This window comes from Notothenia rossii, assembly GCF_949606895.1.
Source record: "Notothenia rossii genome assembly, chromosome: 9".
NCBI lineage: Eukaryota > Metazoa > Chordata > Actinopteri > Perciformes > Nototheniidae > Notothenia > Notothenia rossii.
Genome location: NC_136907.1, coordinates 71,772,693 through 71,785,837, shown reverse-complemented (window position 1 = coordinate 71,785,837; position 13,145 = coordinate 71,772,693). Strand labels below are relative to the sequence as shown.

The window sequence follows — 13,145 nt, the reverse complement described above, 5'->3', positions numbered from 1 at the left end:
TTAGGCTAGTGTTCAGTATTTCTCCACATTTATTTAATTCCCAAAGTAAAAACGCATTTGAATCGCCATTTAGAGCTTTTAGTCAGGAGTTAAAAGGTTGTTTACACTTAAAAAACTAACTGTGAGAGTTTGTTAATTACAAGGCTAAGTGCAACCCACACACACAAACAAAAAACATTAAAACAGACGGGCGCTGTAGAAAATGTTATGTTATAATAGTTAATAGTGGACTAATTTCAGCTGTGGATTAATACATATTGATGTGTTTTTGGATTAACTGGAGACCTATGGCACAGAGTAAAAACATATCAAGCTATATCTAACTTCTCTAGGATACAGAACTTTTATTGTCCTTGGATTAGTTGCCAAAAACAACAACATCTCACCTGCCCCTTAACAAAACGTTACTAATAATTTAAAAAAAGTCAAGTAACACACATGATAAGTGTATTCCTGTTATTGTGGGGAGATCGTTTTTAGATTTTTATGTTGAGAAATAAAAGTTGTGATCAATACAATTAAACATAGTTGTCGGATTAGCCACGTTATTCCTTCTTTAAGATACATCTGTTCTCCCAGCTGGCTCAGTCAGTGTGGGTTGGTTCTCTCAGGCTTCCTTAACGCAGCCAGGATTATAATATGGAAGAATGCCTTAATATGAGGACTGAATCAAACTCTGGGTGATTAAAGCCTCAAACTGAAACATCAGAGTGGAAATTCACTAAAATGTGGGGTACCTGCCTCAGATTCATTAATGGAGGGGTTTATTGGACAGTAATTTGAAAAAATGAAATGAAAAAAGGCTTTAATGTCGTGGGTTGCTGGGGAGGATCATGTGACCTGTCGTGCTGTTGTGTTTTCTGTGTGTGTGTGTGTGTGTGTCTGTGTCTGTGTCTGTGTGTGTGTGTGTGTGTGTGTGTGTGTGTGTGTGTGTGTGTGTGTGTGTGTGTGTACTTCGATACCTGCAGAATACCAACAAAAATATATGTTTTGTACTTTAAAGATCCAGGATGTTTGAGCAATACAGAAAAATCCATATGACAAGAGAAATGAACAAGCAGGCCTATAAAATAAAAAACTCGGAGTCCTTAATGGCGTGATATGTGCAGGCAATGCTATCGTTTACATAACACCTGAATGCGACAAAGACGACATTTCCATGAGTCAGGTGTTCATATTAAATGACTGACTGCTCGACACTCATTAGAAGCTGTTCGTGCAGATGTTATGCAGCGCTGGTCAAAAGACAAAATGTAGCTGTGATCCCCCCCCCCCCTTTCCTGAGACCTGCCAACGCTGTTTCACCACGACTGAATTTAAATGTGTGACTCAGGCTGCCTGTCGTGTGAGGGAATAATCTTTCCTATAGAAACGTTTCATTTTGGATCTGAAGAGAAGGACATGCAGTTGTTTGTTCTCCGATTTTTTACCCCCCGGAGAATATGTTATTTCAAACTTAAATGAACATTTCAAGAGGCAGGTCACCTCATGTCTGTAAGGTTAAAATGTTGCCACAACCAGCAGCCTGTTAGCTTAGCTTAGCATACAGATTGGAAACAGTAGAGAACAGCTAGCCTGGCTCTGTCTGAGGGTCCTTACTTATTAACACATTGCCTCTAATTTGTAAGTACAAGACCCAAAGATTTTTAAATTACAGGTTGTGGTTTTACTGGAAGTTGCATGCAAAACAGTTGCCTGGCAACCAGCTGAGGATCAAGGATGTTACTGCTCTTTTCCAAGACATATTTGGCAAAAACCCAGATGTAAACAAAATAGTTTACAATAAAAAAAAAAATTGAAGTACGTGTTAAAATATTGAACTATTCCTTTAAATGTCCAATATTGTTGATGACACCCCCCCAGCCCTTTGATGTTTTATTTTATTATTATTATTATTTGTATGTATTTATCTTTTCATATGTCTATATTATTATTATTTGTATTGATCTCTTTTTGTACTTTTTTTTTCCCTCTTATGTTGGCTATGTAGATACAGCTAAATGAAAATGGAAAAACTGTTGACCAAAATGTGAACATGTATGTATAATGAAACTGAATCTAAGTTAAAAAAAGAAAAGAAAATCCAATATTGTTAAGAGTCACTTAAAAAACAAAACAAAGCCATTAAGTAGAGTCTTTCTGTTTAGTTTAATTAAAAGCGTAATGTTTATGTTACAACAAGGTCTCCATATGCACAGTGTTTCTCGATACCTAGGTTGAAGAAATTTCCTTTTCCTCCTTTAAAGGAACTGGTGACTATTCTCGCCCAGCCGTGTTCCCCCTGAAGACAAAACAAAGCATCCATTAGTTATTCTGTGGGCCAAAAACCCAAATCAATTAATTTCATGTACTGAAAAAACACTGTCTGGTAGTTAAATGGATAACAGAGTAAATCCATGACTAGTAAAGTTTCAAGGCTTTTATTGTCATATGTACATACAGTGGGGCACCAGCATTTGCAAATAAATTCTTTAAAAATCATACATGTGATTTTCTGGATTTTTTTTTCTCATTTTGTCTCTCATAGTTGAGGTACACCTAGGATGAAAATTACAGGCCTCTCTCATCTTTTTAAGTGGGAGAACTTGCACAATTGGTGGCTGACTAAACTTTGGTGGCTGACTAAATACTTTTTTGCCCCACTGTAGCTACAGTGTAGTTATGACAATGACATTCTTCGGTCACAGGCTCCTCCAAGTAAAGTATTTAGGTGTGCATGCTTTAGCTGCAGAGGTGATTCATTCCTGACTGAGAGCAGGGTGTGGTGCAAAGAGAGAAAGAGACCAACCCAGAACTCTCCCCAGGAGTTCCTGACGATCCAGTACTCGGTGCCATCCTCCGCCACGCCCCACCCAGCCACAGAGATGATGTGATTGGGCAGAGACAGCGGGTGAAACTCTGAGAATATGCCTCCCGAATATTCCACCAGGCCGCCGGTGGCCATCAGGGCACAACTGAAGGAAAGAAGGAGAGGGGTTAAACCTGACTTCACCTACTTATGCAGCAAGTTTAATAAGAAAATGCAGCCTTTTGTGATTCACAGAGAAAAAGTGAAATATTATATTGTAAACTGTAAAAGGATGACAGTAAAATAATGAAATGCTAAAAAACTTCTGAAGCAATTGGAGTCAGGACTCAGGGAGACACGAGGAGAGCTGGAGCTTTGATGGCAAACACTGACGGTTTATTTGGAGCTTCGGCCGGAGAATTCACAAGACATGTCACGGGTCACGGTTTGACCTCACGGATGAGATGCCACAATCAATTCTGAAGAACCCTCCTGTAGCTCCAGGTTTTAACTAGTTCAGAGTGTAATAATCAACATTCTTCAATAGATAGACTAAACAGCTGAGGACACTGAACCACATGTGTTGTCGCTTATGGCTCGAGGTCATCTACACCCCGAGAAGGATGTGTTCCAGGTGTCCCACAACAATAACTATCTCTGACCGAGAGTTGCCCGGTCATAAATTGGCAACATCTGCAATATGCTAGGGTAGCCCCTCCTTAAGGGAGATAGCGGCTGCTCAAGGCTGGTCAGCAGAGGGCGAAGGAGGGCAAATTATTCCCCAACAAAAATCAATAAATGAAAGTCAATAGAATGAAGTAAATAAACACTAGGGATACAAAATGATGAACAAGAACACAAGCTTAAAAACTAAGGCTATAACATAACATCAAATTGAGAAGAAGAAGAAGAAGAGGAAGACTCTTCGTTAATCCCACATGGGAAATTCAGTTTAATTGGTGCTTTTTATTTCCTTATATAAAAAGTCCTTTGTTGACACTATTTTTCAATCAGATTAAAAACTCTTTAACGATTTCAAATTGGGAACATTTTTAAATGTTAATAAATAAAAATGTGAAAAGAGACTTGGGTTAAAAAAGGAGTCAAATAGATTTTCACATTTCTTTCAAAGTGCTTTCGGCTGTTCAAGCAGGAACACAAAGCGTCCTTGTAACCAACTGTGGGAACTATGAGTGCCAAATTCCACAAACACAGTTTTCTGCAGTGAGTCTGCAGTCAGAGCGTCACTAAAGCAGTTTCTCCTTCAAGGTCTTTTATTGATATAATATGTATACAAGTTTTGTTTGGATATATAAACTCCGATTTCTCATCTTATTTTAAGCCTTTTAAATCGCAATCCTATAATCTCCATACATTTCCAAAAGTTTGATCCAACAGATCTGCTGGAGGTGTCTGGATAAATGAAAAGGAACTGGGGGAGGAAGACTTCCTCTACCTGATGGGCCCGTTGGTGTAAATCTCAGCTTTTATCTTGTCTCTTCCAGAAACTTCTCCGTAGTCGCCAACTTTCCACAAAGTGTAGTTCTTCACCACAGCACACGACTCAAAGGAGCAGGTGCCACACTGGTTAAACTGCTCACACTCTGAAACAAATCAGATAGTTTAATATGATTTAAGAGATAATAACACATTATTTAGATTAATATATGGAGATTTCCTTCTTTTTTCTCAAAGTTATATCACAATAAATGAAATATGTTGGATTTTCGGACTCAAAAATAGGATTTAAAGACACCCTCTATGATATTGTTAATTAGTTTGATTTGAGACTCAAAAAAGCTGCTTTAAGCCCCTGTCACACTGTCCCGAAATTGACACCCGATGGACACGCGATTAAGGAAATGTTCAAATTCGGCTCTGATTGTAGCAACATCGGGCCATTCGTGAGGGCATCTTAAGCCATCGTATGACCGCCGGTGGAGTTTCTCAGGCTCCGGCAGCAACTTCGTGAGCGGCAACTTCGTAAGGCACTCGTGAGGGCATCTTGTCAAATCGTGTCATCTTCGAGTTATCATCGGTGCCATCGGGCATTCACCCTACTCTGATCGGGGCGAATTCCCGATGGCACCGATGATAACAAGATGCTCTCACGATGGCCTTACGAAGGGCAAAATTGACACACGAATTCAACACGAAAATGAACCTTCGCAACGTCCTTCGGCAACTTTTTGGCATGCCAAAGATTTTGCCACCGCTCACGAAGTTGCTGCCGGAGCCTGAGAACCTCCACCGGCGGTCATACGAAGGCTTAAGATGCCCTCACGAATGGCCCGATGTTGCCACGATCAGAGCCGAATTTGAACATTTCCTTTATCGTGTGTCCATCTGTTTTGTTATTGCACAACAAAATCATGTAAACATATTATGTAAATAACCCAATTTGTGTTCTGTGAAACTGAAAAGGATATAATATATTATTTTGAAGGCGAGTTGACAGGAAGTTGTTGTTGCTATAGAAACAACATTACGGAGAAAACGTAATATATTCTACATATAAAGACGGATAAAGTAAAGAACAAAGTCTGAACATATCAGTACAGTATTATAGTACTTTAACATAATTGTTTTTGTTACTTTCGTTGCATTTGTATTTCTTAAATGTAATGTAAATGTTGCCTTCGTGTACGGTTCGGGGCCATCTTCGTGCGAAATTCACAATTCCATATTCGTGTGTCCATCGGGTGTCAATTTCGGGACAGTGTGACAGGGGCTTAAAGGAACAACTGGAGAACTATGATATTGTTTAAATTGACCAAATAATATATTTGTTTTACAAAATGACAAACCTGCCATCATCTGTTCCTAAAAATGACAAATAAAAATACATTTTAAAACACTACAATCAACCCGATGATATCAGTTTACAATATGATAACACTTCTCTACACTTTTTAGACTAAACACAAAAAATGGCTCCAAACCATTACACCAATAATTATAAAGCTTTAAAATTAAGATTTCCCTCGTTGAAACTAAGAGGTCAAGCACAAACAAATAAAAAAGGATAGCCCTGCACCAGTTTGTAGACATACTTTTGGCCAAATAGTGGAAACAGTATGCAGGGTGAATCCATTAAAAGATAGAAATGATTTATTTTGATACTTTGGTCTTTGGCTTGGTAGTTGTTGCAGGTTTCATCAGGGATGCCATTCCTGTGTGCGTAGGCGTAGACTCTCAGGTGATCTCCTCCGTGACAGGAGCCCGCCTGACCGCAGTCGATCACGTTCTGCACCGACAGGTAGGCCGACGGCCACACCCCTCCTCGCTTGATGTTGATGCGGTCTTGGACAAAACAAAAACAATACAAATGTTGAAATGGGATTTTTTTTTTGAAGAAAATACAGTTTTATCTTGTCAGACTGCATGTTGCTGACTATAGCACAACTACGGATGACAGGTATTCATTGAGATCAACCATCTTGTTTCCAAAGGGGGAAATTCAGTACATGAAACAAAACAACACATTTGCACACGCAAAAGCTCTTCTAGGTCTAACCTACTTACACTCTACAAATAGAAATACAAAGTTATTTGCATACATTAACATGCCCCTGTATTAGGTATACATTACACTATTTCCGTCTCTTAAGATAAGATGCTTTCGAGATTTAGAAAGGATCCAAGTGAACTGGACAGGTTGTTTTGTAGGCTAGAGCTTTAAATTTAAAAGCACATCACCCAGTTTTTTGAGAAATTCAAGTAAACCTTAGAGACTAGACAATGACCCTTTTAAAATCGTGGCTCAGAGTGATATCTATATGATATATTGTGGAAAATAATCGTACTAAATATATGAATGTATGTCTGTCTGTCTGTCTAAAATATATTTTACATTAATCCCATCTTCTATCCACCCCCATGGTTACCGGCCAGTGCGCTGGTGGCCCCCATGGCCCAGCAGGAGCCGCAGTACTGGGGGATGTGCTGGTTTCGGGTGGTGCTCACATAGTTCTTCCCCTCGATGTTCCTCCAGTCCCAGGACGGAGGAAGGTCCGACACTTTCACATACTCATGTGGCCGGGCCTTTGTCCTTAAACATGTAAAAAAGGGTAAGTCATACAAAATAGTGGATACACAATATATCAGAAAAAGTCACAGTTATTTTTGTACATTTAGATGAATGTACCATAATCAAGTTCAAGTTGTAATCAAGTTGTAATGATCACTGTCATAAAATCCCAAAATAAAGTAATAAAGTTTCTACAGAAATTGGCATGCTTTCATTGACACATTTTTGTCTCCAGTTTGGTACAGTGACAGTTAATCAGACAATGCTCTTCCAATACTCTCCATTATAATAATAATAATTACTCTGCAAGCCATGCAGGAATGGGCAACAATCAATATATCTCTATTCAAACCCCTATGATGGCTTTTCAATATGTAGGCCAGTTGATTGTTCATTTGAAGGGATATTTCCAAGATCAATACCATGTTATGATTTATAAGGATATAGTAGGCTACAAGCATGTAATATCTTCACATGTCATATTTGTGTAAAATGTTGATATCATTTCACATTTTGCTGTAAATAATTAATATATGTAAAACCTAAACTTGGTCAGGTTAACCATATAACCATTACAATGGTGATTATCAAGGGAGACATACAAAATAATATTGCAAAAATGCATAAACAAGATAATATAGCAGAGCAGTAGAAGTTGTCAGATAGTTCACTTAAGTAAAAGTAGTAATCCTACAGTGTAAAGATATTCAGTTTAAAATGCAAAGAACATTGTAATTACCAAAATAATTAATTATGTGTAACCAATGTGCTGCACGTCTCCCTTGAAAAAGAGATCGTTGATCTCAATGGGATTTTCACCTGGTTAAATAAAGGCTACAAACAAACAAACATCATGCATGGTGGCCCATTTTAGAATGATAAAATACCACTAAATTACGTGATTGATATGCGAGCATCACGGATTGTGCAGCTAGTTAAATGTGGAGTTTATTAACAACAGTATATGGTGCTGGGTAGCATACCGTTATGTATTAGTGGATTAACGTGTTGTCGATGTTTTATTTTGGATTAAGCCTACCTTTCAAAACTGTAACGTTACTTAAAACAGAACCTGAATGAGAGTGGATGTTTAAGTTAAATTGTACCACTTTGTATAATACATTTAACACAAACATAGCCTTTTGTGTAGAAAACGTACGAAGATTTCCGTTTGTTTACTCACAACAACAAATCAAAATCCCTAAACTGTGCCCTGTCAGAGCAACACGAACATAATTTCTCCACTTACTTTACAGAGTCTGGAGTCTCATCTCTGATGGGTTTGTAACACGGTTCAGATATTAGTCTTGAGGAGATGATTTGCATGGAAAACGAAGATAAACAAAGCAGCAGCGGTATGTTTGTTATTGAAGACGCCATGTTGGATTTCCTCTGTCATGTGATGCACACGCGCAGCTAGCGCCCCCTGCCGGCTCATGTTATCATGACAACAGCTTCCCACAGGCAGTTGAATTGATCGTAAACACGATACATGTAGGTTATTATTACATTGATATTAAAGCTGTTGATTATAGCCTATATGGTCATTTTTTTCATAAATAAATGTGAAACAACAACAGTTACACCTAATTTACCTTTTTAATACTAACCCAAGGGATTAAAATGGCAAATGTTACAATGAAATATTTGAACAAGCATTCATAGGCCTACCTTTTGTAATTTGTGGTATGAATGATCGCTTATGAGTTGGGTAAGTACATGGCTGAAGTATTTGTACATTTAAATGTTATTTTAATAAAACTGAAACAACAAAGTAGTCCTTTATTAGACCAAATGAAATGAAAATAGTTTTTGGGATGTTTGTTTTGTCGATTATTTTATGAAATATTGTTTAGATGCATACACTCACATATATAAAAGTCTACTTTGTTGCTCACCAACATTTTAAACAATCAAACGAGACAATCAACTAAATAATAATCCATAGCTTAATTATTATGTACATTTTTATATTTGTATTTTTAAAAGTAGTTCATTACTAATGTGTTCTATACTTCTGTCTCATACAACACATCTCTATTTTGCTTTTCACCACAGTGATCAATGTCTATATGTGTCAATAAAATCAGGTGTTACAGCAGTGCAGGTTTAGCAGCGTCAGCAGGAAACTTTAAATAACATACTCAGTTACAATCACATTAGGAATAATGCAGGGACTGATGATTGGTTTGGTTTTCATATGCAGCTCCTAACAAGGTTATGAAATCACAGGATGAGGCTCAACTTCAATCAAGGTTTGTTTTTGTGACTGGGAAGCACTATTGTTTGTGCTTTTAATGATTACACTAGAATCAGATTAGATGTGCATTAGCTACCTAATGAACCCCCAGCAGGAGTAGAGATAAATCACTCACCGGTTATTCTTGTTGTGACATCCATCTTCAGGTTGGGATGATGCTTAGCAGTTCATATCAAATCTGCTGAGTAGTAAGAGGAAAGTATGTTCATGCGTTAATGTCGGTGTCAAAAGTGGAAGATGGGCTCTAAAAAAGTAATATGCAAACAACCATAATGATAATATCTCTGTAGTATAGTAGTACATGCACTATTTCAGGGAAGTGAGTACATTAACTTTTGACACATTCAAAGCAGGACCCCAAACGATTTAACTGGCTCTTAGTCTGCCATTGATTTGTTTTTAAATATAGAGATGTTTTAGGTCATTTTGAAATTTATGAAATCACGCAGCCTCTTTCAAAAGCAGTGCAAGTTCCAGAAGTAAAGTAGGTACCAGGAAAAATATAAACAGCACTTCATCACAGAGCAAACATTGAACCATGACTCTGAACATCTGGAAATGATGATGTATGTGACAGTGAGGATGGGGAGGTTGTGTTTTCCCAGAAGGAGTCGCTCACCTCAAATCATTTATTAGTCTCCACTCAAAGCTCATGAAACCATTCGCAAACAAACCTTCTGCTATACGAAAAATGAAAAAAACACAAGTAAACAGCTATAATTCTGGGCTGACAAGTCGACCTCAACCTCTGACTGGATGAATACAAAGAAAACTTTCTTGGTCCTCATCGACATGAAATAATATTTTTGTAACTAAAATACATGAAATGGAAGGTTTATTTTTAATGTAAACATGCTTAGTCTAAACTGTAACTAAACAAATCGAGTAAACTTAATTTCACTAGGGTTACGGTGTGTGAAGGAAGCAGGACCCAAATGCAGATTAAACTGACAAAAACAACTCCTTTATTTCAAGGCCAAACTATGAACAAAGACTGAACAGAACACTCACGCAGACCAAGTCATAACACAAGACGAACCGACAAAACAGAACTTAAATACACACAAGACAAATCATACAAACAAGACACAGCTGAGGAGGGAGGAGAAAACACAGGGAAACCAGGTTAACACAATCGGGTAAATTAGACACACCAGGGAAACTAACGACAGGGAACCACAGACAGATCTAAACAAGACAAAACACAACACAGACAGAAAACCAAAGACAGATCTAGACAAAACAAAACACAACACAGACAGATCGTGACAACTAGATTCAGAACGCAAGGTATGCACATGTGCATGAGTACAAGAAAACGCCATTTTCAAGTTATGTAAATACTAACCCTATTATAATCATCTTCAGATTCATATTTGCATTTGCACTCTACTGTGACATGTCTCCATGCTTTAATGTTTAAAAAGCTCTTTATTTCTCTCATACTGCCTGTGCTGCAGCACCTCTTTTCACCCTCTGTCTGAAACCAGAGCCCAGTCTGCTCTGATTGGTTAGCTGGCCGGCTCTGTTGTGATTGGTCAACCACTTAGAGATGTCCCGCCCCTTAGCCTATCACGTACAATGTGTTGGAACGCTAGCCAATAGAAGCGCAAGTGTGACATAGTGATGTCACTATGTTATGGAAATAAACAAAGGAGTCCAATAGAGGCGTTTCAGGCAGGGGGGAGTGTGTGGGAGAGAAACAAATGTGATTTTAGCCTTTGCAGACCATTTACATGCACCGAAACCTTTATAACAGACTACAGGAAAGGGAAAACCCCAAGACATAACAGGTCATCTTCATTTATTCACATTGATTCAACATGATAGATAAACATCAGATCAAATGTGACCCTTTACATTGAACTTGAAAACATATTATAACATGCAATTGAGATTATTTAAAGTGAATACTTTAGGAATATAATTCTTTTGGGTAATAAACGTAATCTTAATCACAAAAACACTGAAACGTCCTCATCTTTAAGTCAAATATCTGAGAGCAGACACCGCCGACTCTTGAGACGGCCATTGTGTTGCGACACACAGAGACTGTTGTCTGCTGCAGGACCAGAGGAATGAAGACCTTTGACCTCTGAGATCATCGCCGCTGCGTTGAAAGCCGAACTTTTTCCCACTTTGGCACTTCTTCAGACGCACAAACAGTCCTCAATAATAAATGGCCTCACAACATAAGGCTGCTCTTTAAATCTGAGTGCTGTAACTCTTTCAGGCTGTAATGTGATGGTACAAACATCCCAGAGGTAATACAAGAGCATCTGTCAACATATCAGCTCTTTCTGACGAGGCCTACATCCTGGATGTGTGCATTAACATGAGTAGCTAATGCCGAGGCGATGACACCACTAACAGACCTTTGGATAATGCATGCCATTATACTTCTTTAAACCATTCTCACAAAGAGCATCAATTACAGATGCATAATAAAAGGCTGTATCTTTAAGAGATGCAGGACAAATCAACAGAACTCAAATGATTGTGCTGCCGTAAGAAACCAGGTCTAAGCTATTTTGTATTACGAATTAATAGTGATAGCTGAAGCTCGAGTTTCTTCAGTAAGCAGCCTTGATTTACAGACGCCACAGGCTTTCATTCTAGACTGAAATATCTCAACAACTACTGGGTAAATAGTTATTTGATGGTATTCATGGTTCCCATAGGGTGAATCCCACTGACTTTGTCGATCCCCTGACTTTTAGCGTCACCAGCACATCACAGAAAAATATTTAAAAACCTGGCTCTATGGAATATCCGCAGATGGTGAATCCTGGTGACGTTGGTGATTCCCTGATTCTTCCTCACGTGCCACAATTGGCTTAAAGTGTGATTTTGAGAGGAATGTCTCAACTACAATGGCAAGGATTACAATGACATTTATCAAATACATGTATGCGCCCCTCAGGATCAATTCAAACCTGTTTATTGATCCCTTTATCAAGGACACATCTTAGTTTATACCTTTTTAGCCGTGCAAGCATCGTGACATGGGTTGCCAATGGTGGTCATTTCACTAATGTAGTCCAGACTGAAATCACAACAACTACTTCATTGATTGTCAATTGATTTGTAGATACAATAACGGTTCCCTGAAGATGAATCCTTGTGATTTTGACATGAGTTTAACTTGTAGATTTGAGTGAAATGTCAGTACACTATCGATGTTTGTTGGTCAAATTGTGCGCACTCATTCATGTCTCCCTCAGCATTGATTGTTTCTCTTTTGAGATCCCCTGACTTTTTATTGAACGTTACCATGAGGGCGAGATTTACATTTCCTGAGTACTTTTTAAAGACAATACCTGAAAAATAAACGGAGTTGCCTCGTTAACTCATTGCCCTCAGCCTTACTGTCAGCCTAGATGTACTTTTAGTGCTAATTTTCAAAAGCACGCAAAACATCAGCATGTTGGCATTGCAATTATAAGTTAAGCATATTAATGTAATCGTTTAGCATAAAAGGATGGCAGGAGAAAATAAAGTCAAACTGTCAGGTTAAAAAAAAAGTATTAAACCTGCCTGTTTTACACCCTGATCCCATTATGTATGTTTAGACATGATCTCATCTGCAAAAACTACTGAACAGGAGGTTTAATCACATCTCTTCTAAATTGAAATCTGGGAGTTTCCATTCAGCGATATACACTAAATGTCTGTCTAAATTCCAGAAGAGGCGATCTGCAGCCGCAGCTACCACAGAGGACACTAAAAAGCCCACTTAAAGCAGAGGCACCTTTAGAGTGCATGGAAAGTGCATCCATGTAAATATTGAACAAACACACAGTGTGGATTTCACTCACGGATCAATATTGAAGCAATCTGCACGATAATCTCATTTGCACTTCTGTTTTCTTCTTGGCAGAAGCTGCTGCAGACTGGCAGTGTTGGATCTCCAGTGAATTTACTATAAACTCAGCGTTTAGAAAGATTTTCACAAAAGTAATGAATATTTTATGTTGGCAGGGTTTCTGTGATAGACTAGACAGAAAGGATCTCAATCTGCTGCTGAGGATTGTGTGATGTTGTGAATACATAGACTGACTTTTGAA

General features: G+C 38.2%; 1 protein-coding gene across 1 annotated transcript; it reads right to left on the bottom strand.

Annotated features, from left to right (window-relative positions):
- Positions 1-2,129: 2,129 nt before the first annotated feature.
- LOC307019299 (cathepsin Z) lies at positions 2,130-8,227 on the bottom strand. Its single transcript, XM_079650084.1, has 6 exons — positions 8,068-8,227; positions 6,676-6,839; positions 5,912-6,091; positions 4,245-4,392; positions 2,789-2,954; positions 2,130-2,281 (listed from the first exon to the last, which is right to left on the bottom strand). Exons 1-6 carry the CDS (start codon positions 8,196-8,198, stop codon positions 2,168-2,170), a joined length of 903 nt encoding a protein of 300 aa, XP_079506210.1. The 5' UTR covers positions 8,199-8,227; the 3' UTR covers positions 2,130-2,167.
- Positions 8,228-13,145: the final 4,918 nt, after the last annotated feature.